Genomic DNA, 15680 nt, shown 5'->3' with positions numbered 1-15680 from the left:
CATTGTATTTAGCAAGCAGAGCATAAAATTCAGCTTTACCTTTTGCACTGAAGTTCTTAGTAATTTTGCGAGGGGACCAAAGCTACACCAGGGAGTTAACTTAAGTTACACAAATCACACAGCCTTTTCACTGTCCCCTTGCTTCCCTGGGTAGTTGAAGAGACAGAATCAGTCTGGGAGGCTCTGTTTGGTTGCTTCAAGTTGTCTCTTCCTTCCCAGACAGGACAGACATGCACTCACATGAACACACCCACACAAATGTTTTCTTTGTGAGGGGACCAGAACTTAGAACAGGGAAAAAGCCACTCAGCCTTCGCTGGGCTGCCCCTCATTCCCCTGTGTAGGTGAAGGGAAAATATCTGTATAAAAGGTACAGCTTAATTTCCTCAGGTCTGTCCCTTCCCTTTTAGACAGTCCAGGTACACAAATACAGCAGTAACAGGTTCAGATTCCACTCAAATACAACAGAAACAGGTTAAGGTTCATTCAAATATAACAGTAACAGGTTCAGTATCAATATTAATATCAGGATCAGTATCAGTGTTGGTATCAGTGCCGGTATCAGATCAGCAACAATAATGACAGTGACAGTTACCCCTGTTTTGCACTGAGAGATCTTTTGTGCCAATTCCAGCGACAGAGCACTCAATTTAGCATGAGATTTGCCTGCAAATCCCTCTGTCAACTGGAATCCTGTCCGTGATGCCAATTTAATGTCAGGGTCCATCCTAGTAGACAGATGACCTGATGGTTTGTAGGAATGATCTCAGAGTGCAAAACACCAACACGGTACAAGGGGCTTTGCAGTGATAATCAAATCCAATGTGGTTGTATTGAAATAACCACAGCAAAAATGCGATAGAGGGATTAAGGGAGAGAAAAAGATAGAGAAAGAGGAGAGAGAGAGAGAGAGGGGATATAGCCACCAACGCAGAGACAAAGTCCATTACTCCAGTCCAGCTGAGGGTCCGCCTGCTACGCTGGGGAGATCTCAAAGGCTCTAGCTAACTCAGAGGTTTTTATTACTGAAAATTGTGAGGGGGGGAAACAGATACAATAGGGAACAGATGTAACAGGTAGTCTATGTTCTCAGCAGTAAATGAGAGCCATTGTATTCTTGCTCCAGTGGTCACAATCTGCAGGCAAACATCTCGCTTTGGTCAGCTTGCCTCCCCCACACACCTCCCCTGGGCTGGGGGTTTCAGTCCCAGTCCTTGGAAGGGGCAAAGGGGCCTTTGAGGAGTTTCATGTCTCAGTCCTTGGTGGAGAATCTTCTTACATCTCAGTCTGTCTGTCAAGGTGGTTGTAAAACAGGTGAGGGTCTTCTGTGGGAGACCACCCGAAACTCTGGGAAAGTCCAGCCAGGCCGAGAGGTGGGACAGCTTCCAGAGCTGCTATTGTTGCAAACGGGGCATGGTGCCCCTTCTTAGCATACAGTGAACACTCCTGTGAAAACAATAGCTTAACACTGAGCTTTCAGGTCTCAGGGCCTGTGGCATGTGACTTTTCTCCTTCAGAGCCAGAGATTCTAGACAGGGCGGGGTCTTGTCTTCAGTGGTCTCCCAAGGATCATGAGGCAGATGAGGGAAGATTTGGACAGATTCTCACACTGGCTCACAAGGCTCACAGTGCCTTTCTGTGACCCAAGTATGGGGCTCTTCCTGTTTGCTCTGGGATGCAAAACCTTTTCACTGCTTCCATGTGACTGAACTCTCGAGGTCCCTGATGTGAAATGTTTTAACACAGCTCCTGCTACAGCAGACAAATATGGATTTACAACTGTGAGAGGAGAGCTTTTCTTTTAGAATTTAAAACCCTGCCAAGTAGGCTGGAAGGAAAGAAGAATAGGATTCAAAATCCAGCAGAATGTACTTTATTTTATAAAATGGGGTTGGCCCTGCCCTTTCTCCTATGACCTGAGCAAAGTGAGCAGAAACATGTGTTTCCCTTGTAGATAAAGTGTCACTGCTGAAAGAGTTCAGCTACCAATGGAATCACCTGAGTGGCCAAGCCCTGCTGGATGTCACCGAGCGTATCACAGGTACGGCCTCCCCTTCTGAGCCAAGAGCTCTTCCCAGGGAGCATTTACAGGGAATGCCTGTGAGCAGACAGCAGAGCAGCTCCTCCAAACCAGGAGGTGCTGAGCGTGTCCCTGCTGCCCCATAGCCAAGGCAGGTGGGTTTGGCAGGTTTTCCCTGGCTGCTGCAGAGCTGGGCAGCACCTGAGATGGGGGCGGCACTCGGCCTGGGGCTGAGCTCTCACTGGGGCATCTCAGAACCACCTCCAGCAAAGGGAGGGCTAAAAATGCCCCAGCTGGCTCCTCTCTGGGGAGCTCAGGGACATCTGTGATCTTTGAGGGGAAATGGTGGCAAATGCTGTTTCAGGGCATTAGTTTGTTTTTTCCTCACAGAATTCTTGTTTTTCTCTTGGAAAGTTTTGAGGCTGAACCGTGCACAGCCTGGGGGTCACAGCTTAGGTCAGAACTCAACAGAGGTACCAGAGGCACGGGTTTAGTGCAAGGCAGCCTCTGGGGCACAGGGACAGAAGCAGAGTGCTGAGGCTCCCTGCCTGTGCTGTCAGAGGGGCCTTGGACTGAGCCTTTCAGGGTGTGCAAACAGTGTCTGCCTGTGTCAGCGCTGCCCAAAATGCTACAAATGCAGCTGATAATTGATTCCTCAGAGGAGCTTGCTGTGTCAGCAATAGCCAAGGAATGGAAAAAGGATAATCTCAATATATAGCAGAGAAGATGACTGATAGCCTTGCTTTAACTGGGGCTAAATCCACTGCTAATTATTCCAACATCTTTGAATGCAAGGTTTAATACACTTTGTGTCTTCATTAGGAATCTCAAAAGGGCATGTTCAGCAATTGGGAATGTCAAAGGCCTTTTAAAGAGCATTTAAATAAAGTAGGTCTCCAGCAATAGGGAATTTAGTTTAGCAGTTCTTTTTATCTCTTTTTCAAATAAAGGAATTAACCATAAATTATGACTACTTCAGAAAAAGCATGTGTTCCCTCTGAGATTTAGTAGGAACAGACAGCTTTTCCTTACTTTCAGTAGTTACCAATGTCTTTAATTACATTTAAACTCAAATGAATTCCCATTTTAAAATGGGTACCATAACCCTTTCCTGCTTAGCAGAATTGGTTTTGGGTACTTGCAGGAGCTCTTTCAATGTTGATGTCTGCTGGTGGATTAACAGCATAGAGAAAATCAAGTCTCTTCCACCACAGAATATTAAATGCCTACTAGGTAACATTTTGTCTGATCAGAAAATAAGAATGGTCTTCAGAGCATTTTAGGTTTTGTTCTCTCAGCCAAATCTGCCATGCAAGAAGCCTGTTGTTAGTAAATATTTGTCTGTGTTTGATATAGTTCAGTTCAGAAAATGGGCAGAGAGATTTCAGAGACAGTATGAGAAAACATTTGTGTTTTGGTTACATTTCAGTCCCCTGTGAAGCATTTTTCTTTCTCTACGCCCCTATTTGAGTGGATATTATAAGAAAAAATGCCATTAACATTGGGAGGGCAAATGGCATTAAAATGTGGAGATGCTCAAATGCCCCAGGAATGGGGTCTGGGTAATTGTCTAAGACACAGGTTTGAAACAGCTCTTTGTTGGAAGCCCCAAAAGCATTCTGCCAAAGACACCAGCTGGCCACTGATGTTTCTCATCCAGCTGTCAGGCAGCAGCCATCTCTGGTGGGCTGGAGTTTTGAGGTGTGTTCTAATCCTGCCCTTTGCTGTGAGCCACTGAGCACAGCTCAGAATCAGATTAGACATTTGGTACTTGACATCAGTTATAAAAATGGAATCATCCCTTTTATTAGAAATCTCTCAATTTCCTCTCTATGGTGCATTTCCAAATTTTCAGTGTGGGTTTAGACAACTTCTTAATGAAATCAAAGGCAGTTGGACATTTCATTCATTGTTCATGCAGAGATTGTGAAATAATTTAGTAAAGGTAGGAAGTCTGCCACAGGGACAAGGGCTCTGGTTGGAGCAATTAGTGCTGGGGTTGGGTGGTTCTGTTTCCAGGATGATCAGCTGCTTTGCCCGTTTCTGGACCAAGGGGCTCTGGGTGCTGTTTTGCTGCTTTTGGCCAGAGAGGCTGGCAAGAAGCAGAAGCAGAGGTAGATCCTTGTTTGCAGTGAGGCTGGTGGGTAAGGAGCTGTGTCTCTGTCCCGGCAGTGCTTGTGCAGGGGGTTCATGCCAGGAGCCCTGAAGTCGCCCAGCGCGACGCCCTGCCCGTGCTCTGGCCCTGCCTGGGGAACAAGGCGCTGCCTGTGCGGAGCGCCAGTGTCCGCACCGTGGCCACCAAGCTGGCCTCTGCCCTCTGCAAGGTGATGGGCACCCAGCTGAAGGAATGTGCTGCCAGCAAGCCTCCACATGTGCGGGAAAACCTCTCCAAAATGCTGGGCTGGTGAAGGCGAGATGTTCTCCAGAAAGCTGAGGAAGCGCTGAGTTGGACACCTCTGGATTTGCCTTTTGAGCTGTGCCAAAAATGACGAAATCCTAAGGAAGGGTGTGCATCTGCCCCCACTCTCTCCATTGCCTGTTGCTTTCAGTTCTCCCGGCTGATTTATGACCGGAGATAGCTCAGGGATGCCACTTGCTCAGTTTCTCGGCTGTTTAGGCTTGTAAGTTTTCTGTGCTGTCTAGGTGGCCTGGAAAGGCCCAGGGATGGCCTTGAAGAGCCCGGTGCTTCAAAGGACGAGGAGAGACTTCTGATCTTGTCTCGGTCTCGGTGTTTATTAATTGTTTATCTAAAAGATTTTCTTTCAGCCCGACAGAGGTCTGCACAGCAAGTCAGCCATGGGCACACTCCACAAGCCCCCGGGCGGTCACTTATCTTTATACCCGAAGTTACGTGTACAATATTTATAGTTTTTCCCCAATACCTTCTACCCTTATTAACCGGTGCACTTTTAGTAATAACCAATCCCAAAGTGCCACCATCACCACAGAAGATGGAGGCTAAGAAGAAAAAGAAGAAGGACAGGACACGCCCCAATTCCTCCATCTTACTTCTTTAGACCCCCCTGTACCAAAATCCTAAACCCTGTGTTTTACACTCTAATTAACTTATCCCTTCACCATTCACCCAGTGAATTCCTCCCAGTCCTCATACAGGTGTCGTCTCCTGTGTAGGATCAAAGCCCTGCCACCAGACACTTCTGGCAACATTCCAGGACTCCCGAGCCCCCCAAGGGTGGTCTCGGCAACTCTGCACCTCCATCCTGAGGTGCTGAGATCCCACAATTGCCCTTCCTAGTCATGGCATGGGGGGCCTGAAGCAGCTCCAGACTGAGGACAAGGTGAAGGCAATCATGGCTCAGCCTCACACAGAGGTGAGGGGGGAGCTGGGCCAATCTGCCGGCAGGAAGGGTCTTGGGGCAGCCCAGAGAGGCTGTGCACATTGCCAGGGAACAGCTGTGCCCTGCACGTGCCCCTGCAATGAGCTGTGCTGCTGCCAGTGCCCCTGGAGCTGTGGGGCTGCTGAGCTGTGGGGCAGGCAGAGGAGCAGGAGGGTGCATGTGCAGCTGAGCCATTCCTGGAGAGCACAGGGCTCTGGGCTCCCTGCTGTCCCAGGGCAGCCCAGAGGCCAGGCTGTGCCTGTGCCAGCTCTGGGCAAGTGGCTCAGGGTTTGCCCTGGCCTGCCTCAGTGTCTGCCAGCAGGAGCATGTTTCCCTGTGCAGCTGTTTAGAAGTTTGCAGGAAATGTGTCCCAGGAAATATGGAGGTTCAGCTGCTTTAGGTTTGCATGGTGGCCTCTTTTTACTTTGTGTCTCCATTTTGCAGATCTGGCTGGCTACAGTCTTACCGAGAAGTTTTCTCTGGTCAGGAAGAATCTGCCGCCTGTATGAAGAGTGTTTGAAGAACAGGATTGATGCAATAGGCTTGATAGTTAGAGCTGTACGTATGTTTTGATCTTTAGATGTAATTTGAATTATTGTGTTTTGATTGTGTCTTTAAGTTTTGATAGCATACTTTTAATTGTATATATTTCATTTTGATGATGGGAAAAAAAGTAAATTTAAAAAAATAAATAAATAAACCAAGAGAAGAATATGTGACCAGGACCTGCTAGCCTAGAGATTATAGGAGTGTAGTTCACTCAATGTGCCAGTGTCCCACCACATCTTTTCATCATTGGGCCTCTCCTCTTCCTCTTTGGCCACCTTTTCTTTGTGTCATTTGTGCTGCTCTTTGTTACTTGGCATTACAACAGGGCCACACATTGACATGTTTGGGGGAAAATGGATCCAAAAGAATCTGTCTAGTCAAAGGTTTTCTACCTAGGTGTGTTCTGTGCTCACCAAAGGCCTGAGCAAAGAAACCAAGAGAAGTGTGCCCAAATCCCAAAGCTTTGCTCCTTTGCAATCTCCCACAGATCTGGCTCACAGGTGTCTTCAATCACAATTCCATAGGTAAGAAGAGGTCATGGATTTCACTGGGAAAAGATGCACTGCTTTGGCAACGTCACCTGTATGTATATTTACCTGGGACAGCACTCCAGCTGTGTTGTTCGCACCTTGTTTGCAGAAGGATGAGTGCACTGGGAGGCCAATAACAAGTGACAAGGGCTCCTCAAATCTGCACTGCAGCCTGGGCGCCATTCAGCCCAGAGTTAGGGGATCATTTGTTGCCATGGACCATTGCTTGCCAGTGGAATGAATTCCTGCACAGCTGGAAGAAGCAATTCTGGATTCAGCTCCAGCTCTTGGTGGGCTGCATGGTCATTGACAATGATGCCCTTCCAGAAATTATTCTGCAGTTTCCTTTCATAGTCATTTGAAGCTTTTAAACTTCACATTTCAATTTGCTTTGCCTTAAGGAAAAAACACTTCTGGGCCCAGTGCAAACTGTACCCTTTTGACAGCAAAGTCCTCATGGTTGCCAGCTTCTGATGTTACACAATGTCACCTGGCTGCCTGTGTTTGCTTAGCTCTGGGTCTAGTCCCGGCCCAGTAAAGCCCAGGCAGGGTGGCACATTGCAGGGAAAATTGGTCCATGAGCTTCTGGGGTTGCCATCAGCAGCAGAGTGAATGTGCCCTTTGGGGATTTCTCTGGAGACAAAATTAGGGACCTGCTCCATGCCACAATATTCTCTTAGATCTTTCTAAAATATCCTAGAAAAGGCTGTGAAACTTCACACCTCCTTGCACACCCACTGTTTGAAGAGGGGCATTTTTGTCCATCCTGGAAGTCATTGCTCTTGCACACCAGAAACATGAACATCCACCAACAGGAATGATGCATGGTCCTGCTGCTGATGATGCTGCAGAGCACTGGGCAGTGCAGGCCTGGGTGTTACCAATATGAGCACTTAATTTCCATTTCATGCTCCTTCAAGCTCTCCAGATCTCAGGGCTTTTTGTTTCAAAGCAGCCACTGCACCATCTCTAGGGAAGAACAGGAAATGGGAAACAACGACTGTCAGCCTTGCAGGGGTGTAGGGGAAAACCTGAAGTGTCTGCATCAAAAGATGAATGGGAAGAGTGTAATTGCCAAAGCAAACGCTTCGTTAGGATAGCAGGAGCAGTTCTTTACTGCATGCTTGCATGAAGATCATTTGGGATCTCCTTTTTGTATCATGCAGAAAAGGAGCTCTTAATAATACCACGCTACTTAAACCAGATTGGGATGCAGCTCTGTAGTGGTTCACAATGAAGCAGACTGCCTGCTGTGTCACTGCCAGCCCTCGTGAGCTTGCAAGGGACTGTAGTGTATCCCATGCCTGTTTTGCCTCCAAGCAAAGTTTGGTTTTCCTTATTAGTGTGGAGTAAATACAAGAGTAATAAAATGGACAATTAAACTGGCCACTTTGGAGGATATGCTCATGCCTTCGCATGTCAGTCCTGTACCTCATGCACCCAAGGCTTGTTAGTCATCAAGAAATATTTTAACAAAAAAACCTCAGCTCTCATGTTACATCTGAATAAAACTGCATCAGATCATCAAGAATTCTGCTGTCAGGAACAAGACAAGAGCCTTCCGACACTCACTTGCAGCTGTCCTGGATTGCTGCAGCCCTTTGTGAAAAGCTGCTGCAGACAGAGTGTTTGGAGTTGGTTTGGGCCTTTATGAAAGATCTGTGGAGCAGTGTGCAGGGCTCTCCTGGCAGGAAACTGTTTGTCCAATCCCAGGGACACAGTGCCGGCAGGAGCAGAGCGGCCCCGCTCCCAGCCCGAGAGTCTGTGAGCTGAGCCACGCCGGGGAGACAAGGCAGCGAGGGGCTCCAGCCCAGCTGCTTCACTGCCCTGCCCGCTCCATGGAGCTCTGCCGTGGGAGAAAGCCGACACCGGATGAGCCACCGAGCTTCCATCAGCTGCTGGAACTGCTCCGTGACAGCTCCTGTTCTTCCGAGAGAGACCCCGGCGCCTTCTTGTAATGTGTGTCATGGGGGGATTCTGTTTGATAATAAACTGTTGGGGGTTTTCCACTTTCATCTATCAGTAATAATTTCCTATTGCTGGAAAGGGGTTGTTGGAACACTTTAGAGGAGACAACTTATTGCACAATATCCTGTTTGAAGTTGTCTCAAACTGTGTGAGACAGATGGCTTCACACAGGAGCATCCCCAAGGCTCCTGAGGTGAAGACAAACCCAGTATTTCTGAGGGAACTCCTTGACACAAACCCAACCTGAGTTGTCAAACAGCAGACCTGATGTTTCGAGACATGGGCCAAAGGGGAAACCTTTCAGTGTCTTTGGTCCAGGCTGGGCTATGCTCGAGGCAAAAGTGTGACAGTGTGTTGGATAATAGTCTTTTCTTGACCTAGAGATGGGGCAACTGAGAGGTGTTTTAAAAACTTTTATTCCATTTTCAGTCTCATGAGAAGGGTGAGACAATACAGATGTTATAATTCACGCCATCACAATCAGAAGCCAACTACTTCCTAAATATTTTACATTATAAGTGTTTCTTGGTCTTTCAGCCTTTTGCCATGCCATGTTGTAGATGCGTTAAAGCCAATTATTTAAAAATACCCCTTGTGGGTCCCACTACAATGCATCTTTCATAGCTCTGTTTTTCCAAAGTCTTATTTGCAAGGCCATCTTTAGAAACATTTTTCTAGCTCCATTACTCTATCAACAATATCTGTCCTATTCCATGGAAAATTTTAAGTTAGCATTCCTTGTCTCAAGATTTATATATAGATTCATACTTTGTGGGCCTTCTATTAGGCTCTAAAAACTTTCTACAAATCCATTTCCCACATCAGTGCACTTGGCTCCATCTCTCCTCATTGTGCCGGGCAAGCACAGGAGCCCAGAGCTCCTGCAGAACCCATCACAGCACTCAGTGGGAGCAAACTTGTGTCCAGTCCTCGCCTGGAGCTGTGGTGCCCAGCATTCCACCACATTGGAATGAGGAACTGTTCCTGCTCTTTCAGAAGGAGCTAAGGAGCTTTGGCCTTCAGATCAATTGTCTGCAGGCTGCTGCAGTGCCTGGTGCTGCTCCCTTGCCAGAGGCACCCCAGGCCAGGGGGACACATCTGGGCTGCTGTGTCTGGCTCTGGGGCTCCCTGTTCTGGGCAGTGAGGAGGAGCTGCAGAGGCTCTGCAGGACTGACAGGATGGGCTTTGGGGCTGGCAGGAGAAGCTGAGGGACCTGGGCTGCTGGAGCTTCTGAAGAGGAGGCCCAGGGCTCCTCCTGCAACTGCTCCAAGGGTGGTTTCAGAGAATCCCAGAATCAGCAAGGCTGGAACAGGCCATGGAGATCATCAAGTCCAACCTGTGCCCTGACACTGCCTTGTCTCCTCTGGGCCTCCTCTCCTCCAGGATAAACAACCCCAGCTCTCTCAGCCGCTCCTCAAAGCTCTTGTGTTCTAGATCCCCCCCCACCCCCCCGCCTTGTTGCCCTTCTCTGGACACACTCCAGCCGCTCCATGTCCTTCCTAAATTGGGGGGGTCCAGAACTGCAAACAGCACTCGAGGTGCTGCCCAAGCAGTGCTGAGCACAGGGGAAGAATCCCTGCCCTGCTCCTGCTGGCCACACCATTCCTGATCCAGGCCAGGAGCCACTGGCCTGCTTGGCCACCTGGGCACACTGCTGGCTCGTGTCCAGCCTGCTGTCCATCAGTCCCTGCAGGTCCCTTTCTGACTGGCTGCTCTCCAGCCCTTCTGGCGCCTTGTTGAGGGAGGGAGGCAGGGAGGGAACGGATCCAGATCCAATCCTTCCTGAAATGTGTTGTTTGCTGGCACTGCCAGTTCCCAAATTTTGATATTTCCCTATTCTGACAGAGCCCAAGTCCAGCAATTTGCTGGCAAAGAAAGCCAAAACCAAGCAAAGACCTGGTACCTACAGCAACCCGATATCGGGTTTGCTGACACCCCCAGTACCCAGATCGGGAATGTTCCAGAGGCCTGCACAGCTTAATTCCAGCAGTTTGCTGGCACAGAAAATTAGCATCTGGGAATTTCTCAGTGCCAGCAAAACCTAAATGCAGCAATTTTCTGGCAAAGAAAGCCAGAACCCAGCAGCTTCCCAGTGCTGCCACCAGCACCACCCAGGTCTGGTGTTTGCTGTGCAAGTGCCCAGATCTGGAAATTTCCCAGTCCTGGCACAGCCCAAGTCCAGCAATTTGCTGGCACAGAAAGCCAAAATCCGGCAATCTCCTGATGCCAATACAGGCACCCAGACCTGGTGTTTGCTGCCACTGCCAGTGCTCAGATCTGGATATTTCCCTCTTCTGGCAGAGCCAAGTCCAGCAATTTTCTGGTAAAGAAAGCCACAATCTGGCAATTCCCTTCTACCGTCATTGGCAATGCCAAGATCCAGTGTTTGCTGGCACCACCAGTGCCCAGATGTGGGAATTTCCCCGTGCCAGCACAGCCCAAGTCTTGTAATTTTCTGGCAAAGAAAGCCAAAACCAAGCAAAGACCTGGTACCTACAGCAACTCAATCTTGTGTTTGCTGACACCACAAGTGCCCAGATCCAGAAGTTTTCAGGTTCCTGCACAGCATAATTCCAGCAATATGCTGGCACTGAAAGTTCACATTTGGCAATTTCCTGGTGCTGGCACATTCCCCACCCAGATCTGGTGTGCGCTGGCACTGCCAGTGCCCACATCTGGCAATTTCCCTGTTCCAGCACCATCCAGCAATTTGCTGGCAAAGAAAGCTAAAACCTGGCAATTTCCCCTTGCCAGCACTGCCCAATCTGGAGTTTGCTGGCAGCAGGATCCCAAGAAAGAAGGAAGGAAAGAAGGAAAGAAAAGAGGAAGGCATCCAGATCCAGTCCTTCCTGGAGCCTGGAGCCTGAAATGGGCTGTTTGCTGGCACTGCCAGTGCCTAGATCTGGAAATTTCCCAATTCTGGCGCAGCCCAAGTGCAGCAATTTGCTGGCACAGAAATCCAAAACCTGTGGCAGCTTCCTGCTACTGGGTCTGGCACCGCCCCCACATCTTGTGTGTCATGTAACAACAACCAAGATTTGGAAATTTCTCAGGGCCAGCAGAGCCCAAATCTGGCAGATTTCTGTCACTGGCAATGACACCATCCAGATCTGGTGTTTGCTGGCAGCGCCAGCGCCCAGATATGAAAACTTCCTGGTGCTGGCACAGCCCAAGTCCATGGATTAGCTGGCACAGAAGGCCAAAATTTGTAAATCTGCAGGTTCTGGCTCCAGCACCATCAAGCTCTGGTGTTTGCTGGGACCGCCAGTGCCCAGATTTGGAAATTTCCCGATGCCTTCACAGCCCAGGTCTAGCAATTTGGTTTTAGCCACCTTAGGAAAGAAGTTCCTCGGACTGTGACTTTGCTTTTTCTTGGAACTGTTTACACCTGCTCTGGACTGAAAATCCAGACAAACACCAGCAGCTCACACCTGTGGCCCACCGAGCTCTGGGACGCTGCATTCCAGCACCAGAGGGACTTAGAAGAGACCTAGTGAGCCAACTACGCACAAAAAGGACTTTCTGAATTTGCCATCTCTTCACTACTGTGAGAAGTTTGATTTAATATTATTCATTTTTCATGCTTGTGAATACTTCACTTGTTAAATAAACTTGGGTTTTTTCACTTTTCTCAAGGGAAGTCTTTTCCTGAACTAGTAGGAGTAGGGGCTGCTTGAACTTGCTTTCTAGACGGACCCATTTTGGAGGTTTCCTCCCAAAATTTGCCCCAAACCAGCACAAACAGTCAAAATGAAAATTTCACCAGTGGCATAATTTCCTGGTGGCAAATCTTGTGACAGAAGCATGACCTTGTTCTCCATGAGAGATTCTTGGGAAGAGCAGACAGGAGAAGATTCCTGGAAAACTGAAACAGCTTTCCAGCAGGGAAATGAAAACGAAAGAAACAATCCAAGATGTTTTCCTCTATTTATTTCTATGCTCCCCTTTTCCATGTTGCACTGCTTCTCCATCCCAGTAATTCCAGATGCACTGCACCTCTAAGATTGGTGACTTAGTGATTTTTAGACACTCTAAAATACGATGAGCCACACACAGTTTTCCTTCCCCTGTTTTTACAGGAAAGCAACACTGGAGGTGTAATGCAGTCCTGGGCTCAGGTAGGAATCCTACCCCAAGGGAAGGTGGTCCGACAGTGTTTGACCCTCAGCAAGGACAATGCACAGCAGCAAGCAAGGGGATCGCTGTGCCAGTGTGCAGGAGTCAGGGCTCTGCACCTGCGCTCAGCGCTGCAAAGTTCCCGTGTTTGGGCAGATGGAGGGGCTGTCCCCGGGGCGCGTGGGGCTCGAACGTGGGGCTCATGGGGCGAGCGGGGAACGGACACGGGGACGAACGGCCCCGGTGCTTCAGTTGCAGCAGCGGCGGCAGCGGCAGCGGCAGCAGCAGCGGCGGCACCAGCAGCAGAAGAAGCAGCAAAAACAGATTCGTTTTCTCTCTTTCTTTCTTTTATTCTCTTTCTTTCTCTCTCTCTCCCTTTCCTGCTGTCGGGCACCCTTCTCTCGGGGTCCCTTGCCCGACGTCCCTCTCCTCTCCCCGCCTCCCTCTCCCCTGCTGGGCCGGGCCATGCCCCCGGCCCGCCCCCGGCCCCGGGCGGGGCTGCCCCGTGCCCGGCCCCGGCCGTCCCGCCGCGGTCTCGCCTCCACCCGGCTCTGGCCGTGCTGGTGGTGGCGCTGCTGGGCGGGCATCGGTGCCTGGTGCGGGGGCGGTATCGCCGCCCTTTGCCTCCACCTGGCCCGAGCCCGGCCCCGGCCCCGAGGCAGGCTCCAGTCCCGACCCCAGTCCCGGCCCCGGCTCCTCCCGGGGCCCGCGGAGGACACACGCGGAGCGGCCGCTCCCACCGCCTCCGCTGCGGCTTCCCCGGCCCGAGCTCCGCCGCTCGGCAGCGCGGACGTCGGCCCCAAGCCACCGGGTCCTGGGGCGGGTGGGGATGCCGGGCCCGGGGCGGGTGAGGGGCGCTCGGGGGCCGTTGCTGGCCCCGGGCCGAGCGCTGTCCGCCGCGTCCCGCCCGCAGGGACAGCGCAGGAGGCCCTACAGAAGCGGTACCGGCTGGGATCGCTGCTGGGGCGCGGCGCCTTCGGCAGCGTCTTTGTGGCCACGCGGCTCTCGGACGGCGCCCTGGTGAGCGACGGGGCCGGCGGCGGGCGCAAGCAGAGGGGATGGAGGAGGAGGAGGATGAGTCTGGGCATGGCGGGCGGCGAGCTCACCCTGCTGCTCTCTCTCGCTCACAGGTGGCCATCAAACGCGTGCCGCGGGATCGCATCCGGCACTGGGGCGAGCTGGTGAGTGAGCGGAGCCAGCGGCAGCAGCCGGGCCGTGCCGGGCGGCGAGGAGCCGAGGCCCGGCAGGGTGGGAGCCGTCAGGAGCCCTGCAGGGAGAGTGGGCATGGGGCCAGCACAGGGCGCAGAGCATCCCGGCCTGGCTGAGGGCTTCCCCAGGCCTGGCACGGCCTCGGCCCGACTGATGGCATTGCGCTCCTCCCGCAGCCCGACGGCACCAGCGCACCCCTGGAGATCGTGCTGCTGGCCAAGGTGTCCCATGGCTGTGGCGGTGTCATTCAGCTCCTGGAGTGGCTTGAGCTCCCCGACAGCTTCCTGCTGGTTCTGGAGCGTCTGGAGTGGTGCCAGGAGCTCTCAGGTTTCCTTGCAGAGCGGGGATTCCTGCCGGAGGAGGAGGCGCGGGGGCTGTTCTGCCAGGTGCTGGAGGCCGTGCAGCACTGCACCACCTGCGGGGTCCTGCACCGGGACATCAAGCCCGAGAATGTCCTGCTCGACCTGGCCAGCGGGCAGCTGAAACTGATCGACTTTGGCTGTGGCGCCTTCCTCCAAGACACAGCCTACACCCAATTTGCAGGTGAGCCCTCGCAGGGGGTGCTCCTGGGCATCTCGTGGCCCAGCCTGGGTGCAGCACTGGGATGGGATTGATGCTAGAGCCGAGTTGTTCTGGGTGGGAGGGAAGAGTGAGTTTTCTCCACTACTGGGTGGGTTTTTCCCTTGTGTGTCATGGTTGGGCCTTCCTTGGGTTTCTTCTGCCCTCTTCCAAGACCAGTGGCTTCTTTTCCATCCCCAAGTTTGTGCACAAGTCCCAGGTGCTGGCGAGAGGGCAGCACTCACCCCGTGTGCCTCTGGGGCAGCCCCCACATGCCCAGGGATGCTGGGGCCAGGCTCTGGGAGAAGCAGCATCCCCCTGCTGAGCTGTGTCTGTGTTCCACAGGAACCCTGTCCTACAGCCCACCAGAGTGGATCCAGCACCAACACTACCACGGCGAGGCAGCCACGATCTGGTCCCTGGGCCTCCTGCTGTGCCACCTGGTCATGGGGAAGCACCCGTTCAGGAGGGGCCAGGAGATCATCCGGGGGTGGATCTTGTTCCCACGATGGCTCTCTCAAGGTGGATCCTCATCTCTGGGCACGGGGGGAATATCAGTGCTGGGAGCCAGCAGCGGGCTCATGGGCATCCCGCTCTGGCAGCTGCTGAGGAGGTTGCACATGACCTGCTCTCCTGCTCTCTTCCAAACAGAGCATCCATGGGGAAGTTTAGGCCCAGCTCTGGGCACAACCAGCATGACCTGGGCATGGGAACAGGAGGGCAACTTCAACTGACTGGTGGTTTCTGGTTTCTCTCCCCAGCGTGCCAAGATGTCATTAAGAGATGTTTGTCCATGCAGCCTTCGGACAGGCCATCCTTAGAAGATCTTTTCTGTCACCCTTGGGTGAAGGGTGTTCCTCTGCCCTAGAAGACTGAAGAGATCCACATGCACAGTTGGATCCAGGGGCCTGGCAGGTACCAGCTCCATGCATCTCTTGGCAATCAGTGGCAAAGCAAACCAGGCTGGTTTTGTCCTGCCTGTAGCTCTGAGCAGGGGTCAGCAGATGGGAACACGCAGCTCTTGGGCTGGAGCTGAGCTGGAGACCTGGTGTGGCAAGCACTGGTGGCCACCATCCCCCTGGTTTTGTTTGTCCTGTTCATGGATGGCTGGGGCCCTGGGCAGAGCCCTGACAGCCTGGTCTGGCCCCAGGGAAGGAGAAGGGGCCCCTGGAGAAGCTGTTCCAAATGGGGCTGGTGCTGGAGACACCAAGGACAACCTCAAAGATGACAATCTCTTCCCAGTCTGGCCAGCTGAAGATGATGGACTTGGATTCTGGCACCTTCTTCAAAGCCAGGCTCCAGGCCCAATTTGCAGGTGAGTCCACAGGCAGGGGGATGCTCCCAGATCTGGGCATGGCACGGCCGGGCAGCAAAGGTTCCCCCTTTCATGGG

The 15680-nt window shown here is 51.9% G+C and overlaps 1 protein-coding gene across 1 annotated transcript; it reads left to right on the top strand.

Annotated features, from left to right (window-relative positions):
• The first annotated feature begins 5283 nt into the window (after positions 1 to 5283).
• On the top strand, positions 5284 to 15156 carry LOC132085900 (serine/threonine-protein kinase pim-1-like). Its single transcript, XM_059491373.1, has 8 exons — positions 5284 to 5352; positions 5803 to 5920; positions 10251 to 10328; positions 13162 to 13541; positions 13652 to 13702; positions 13907 to 14273; positions 14634 to 14810; positions 15050 to 15156. Exons 1-8 carry the CDS (start codon positions 5284 to 5286, stop codon positions 15154 to 15156), a joined length of 1347 nt encoding a protein of 448 aa, XP_059347356.1.
• Positions 15157 to 15680: the final 524 nt, after the last annotated feature.

This window comes from Ammospiza nelsoni, chromosome 33, assembly GCF_027579445.1.
Source record: "Ammospiza nelsoni isolate bAmmNel1 chromosome 33, bAmmNel1.pri, whole genome shotgun sequence".
In the NCBI taxonomy this organism is placed as follows: domain Eukaryota; kingdom Metazoa; phylum Chordata; class Aves; order Passeriformes; family Passerellidae; genus Ammospiza; species Ammospiza nelsoni.
This window is presented reverse-complemented; position numbering and strand designations above follow the sequence as displayed.

Bases quoted from the DNA above. Each gene is read 5' to 3' on its own strand.
- LOC132085900 (XM_059491373.1), top strand. From the start codon at position 5,284: ATGGGGGGCCTGAAGCAGCTCCAGACTGAGGACAAGGTGAAGGCAATC. The intron at 5,921-10,250 runs GTATGTTTTGAT...CTATTCTGACAG, and splicing joins CTTGATAGTTAGAGCTGTAC to AGCCCAAGTCCAGCAATTTG. The intron at 13,703-13,906 runs GTGAGTGAGCGG...CTCCTCCCGCAG, and splicing joins TCCGGCACTGGGGCGAGCTG to CCCGACGGCACCAGCGCACC.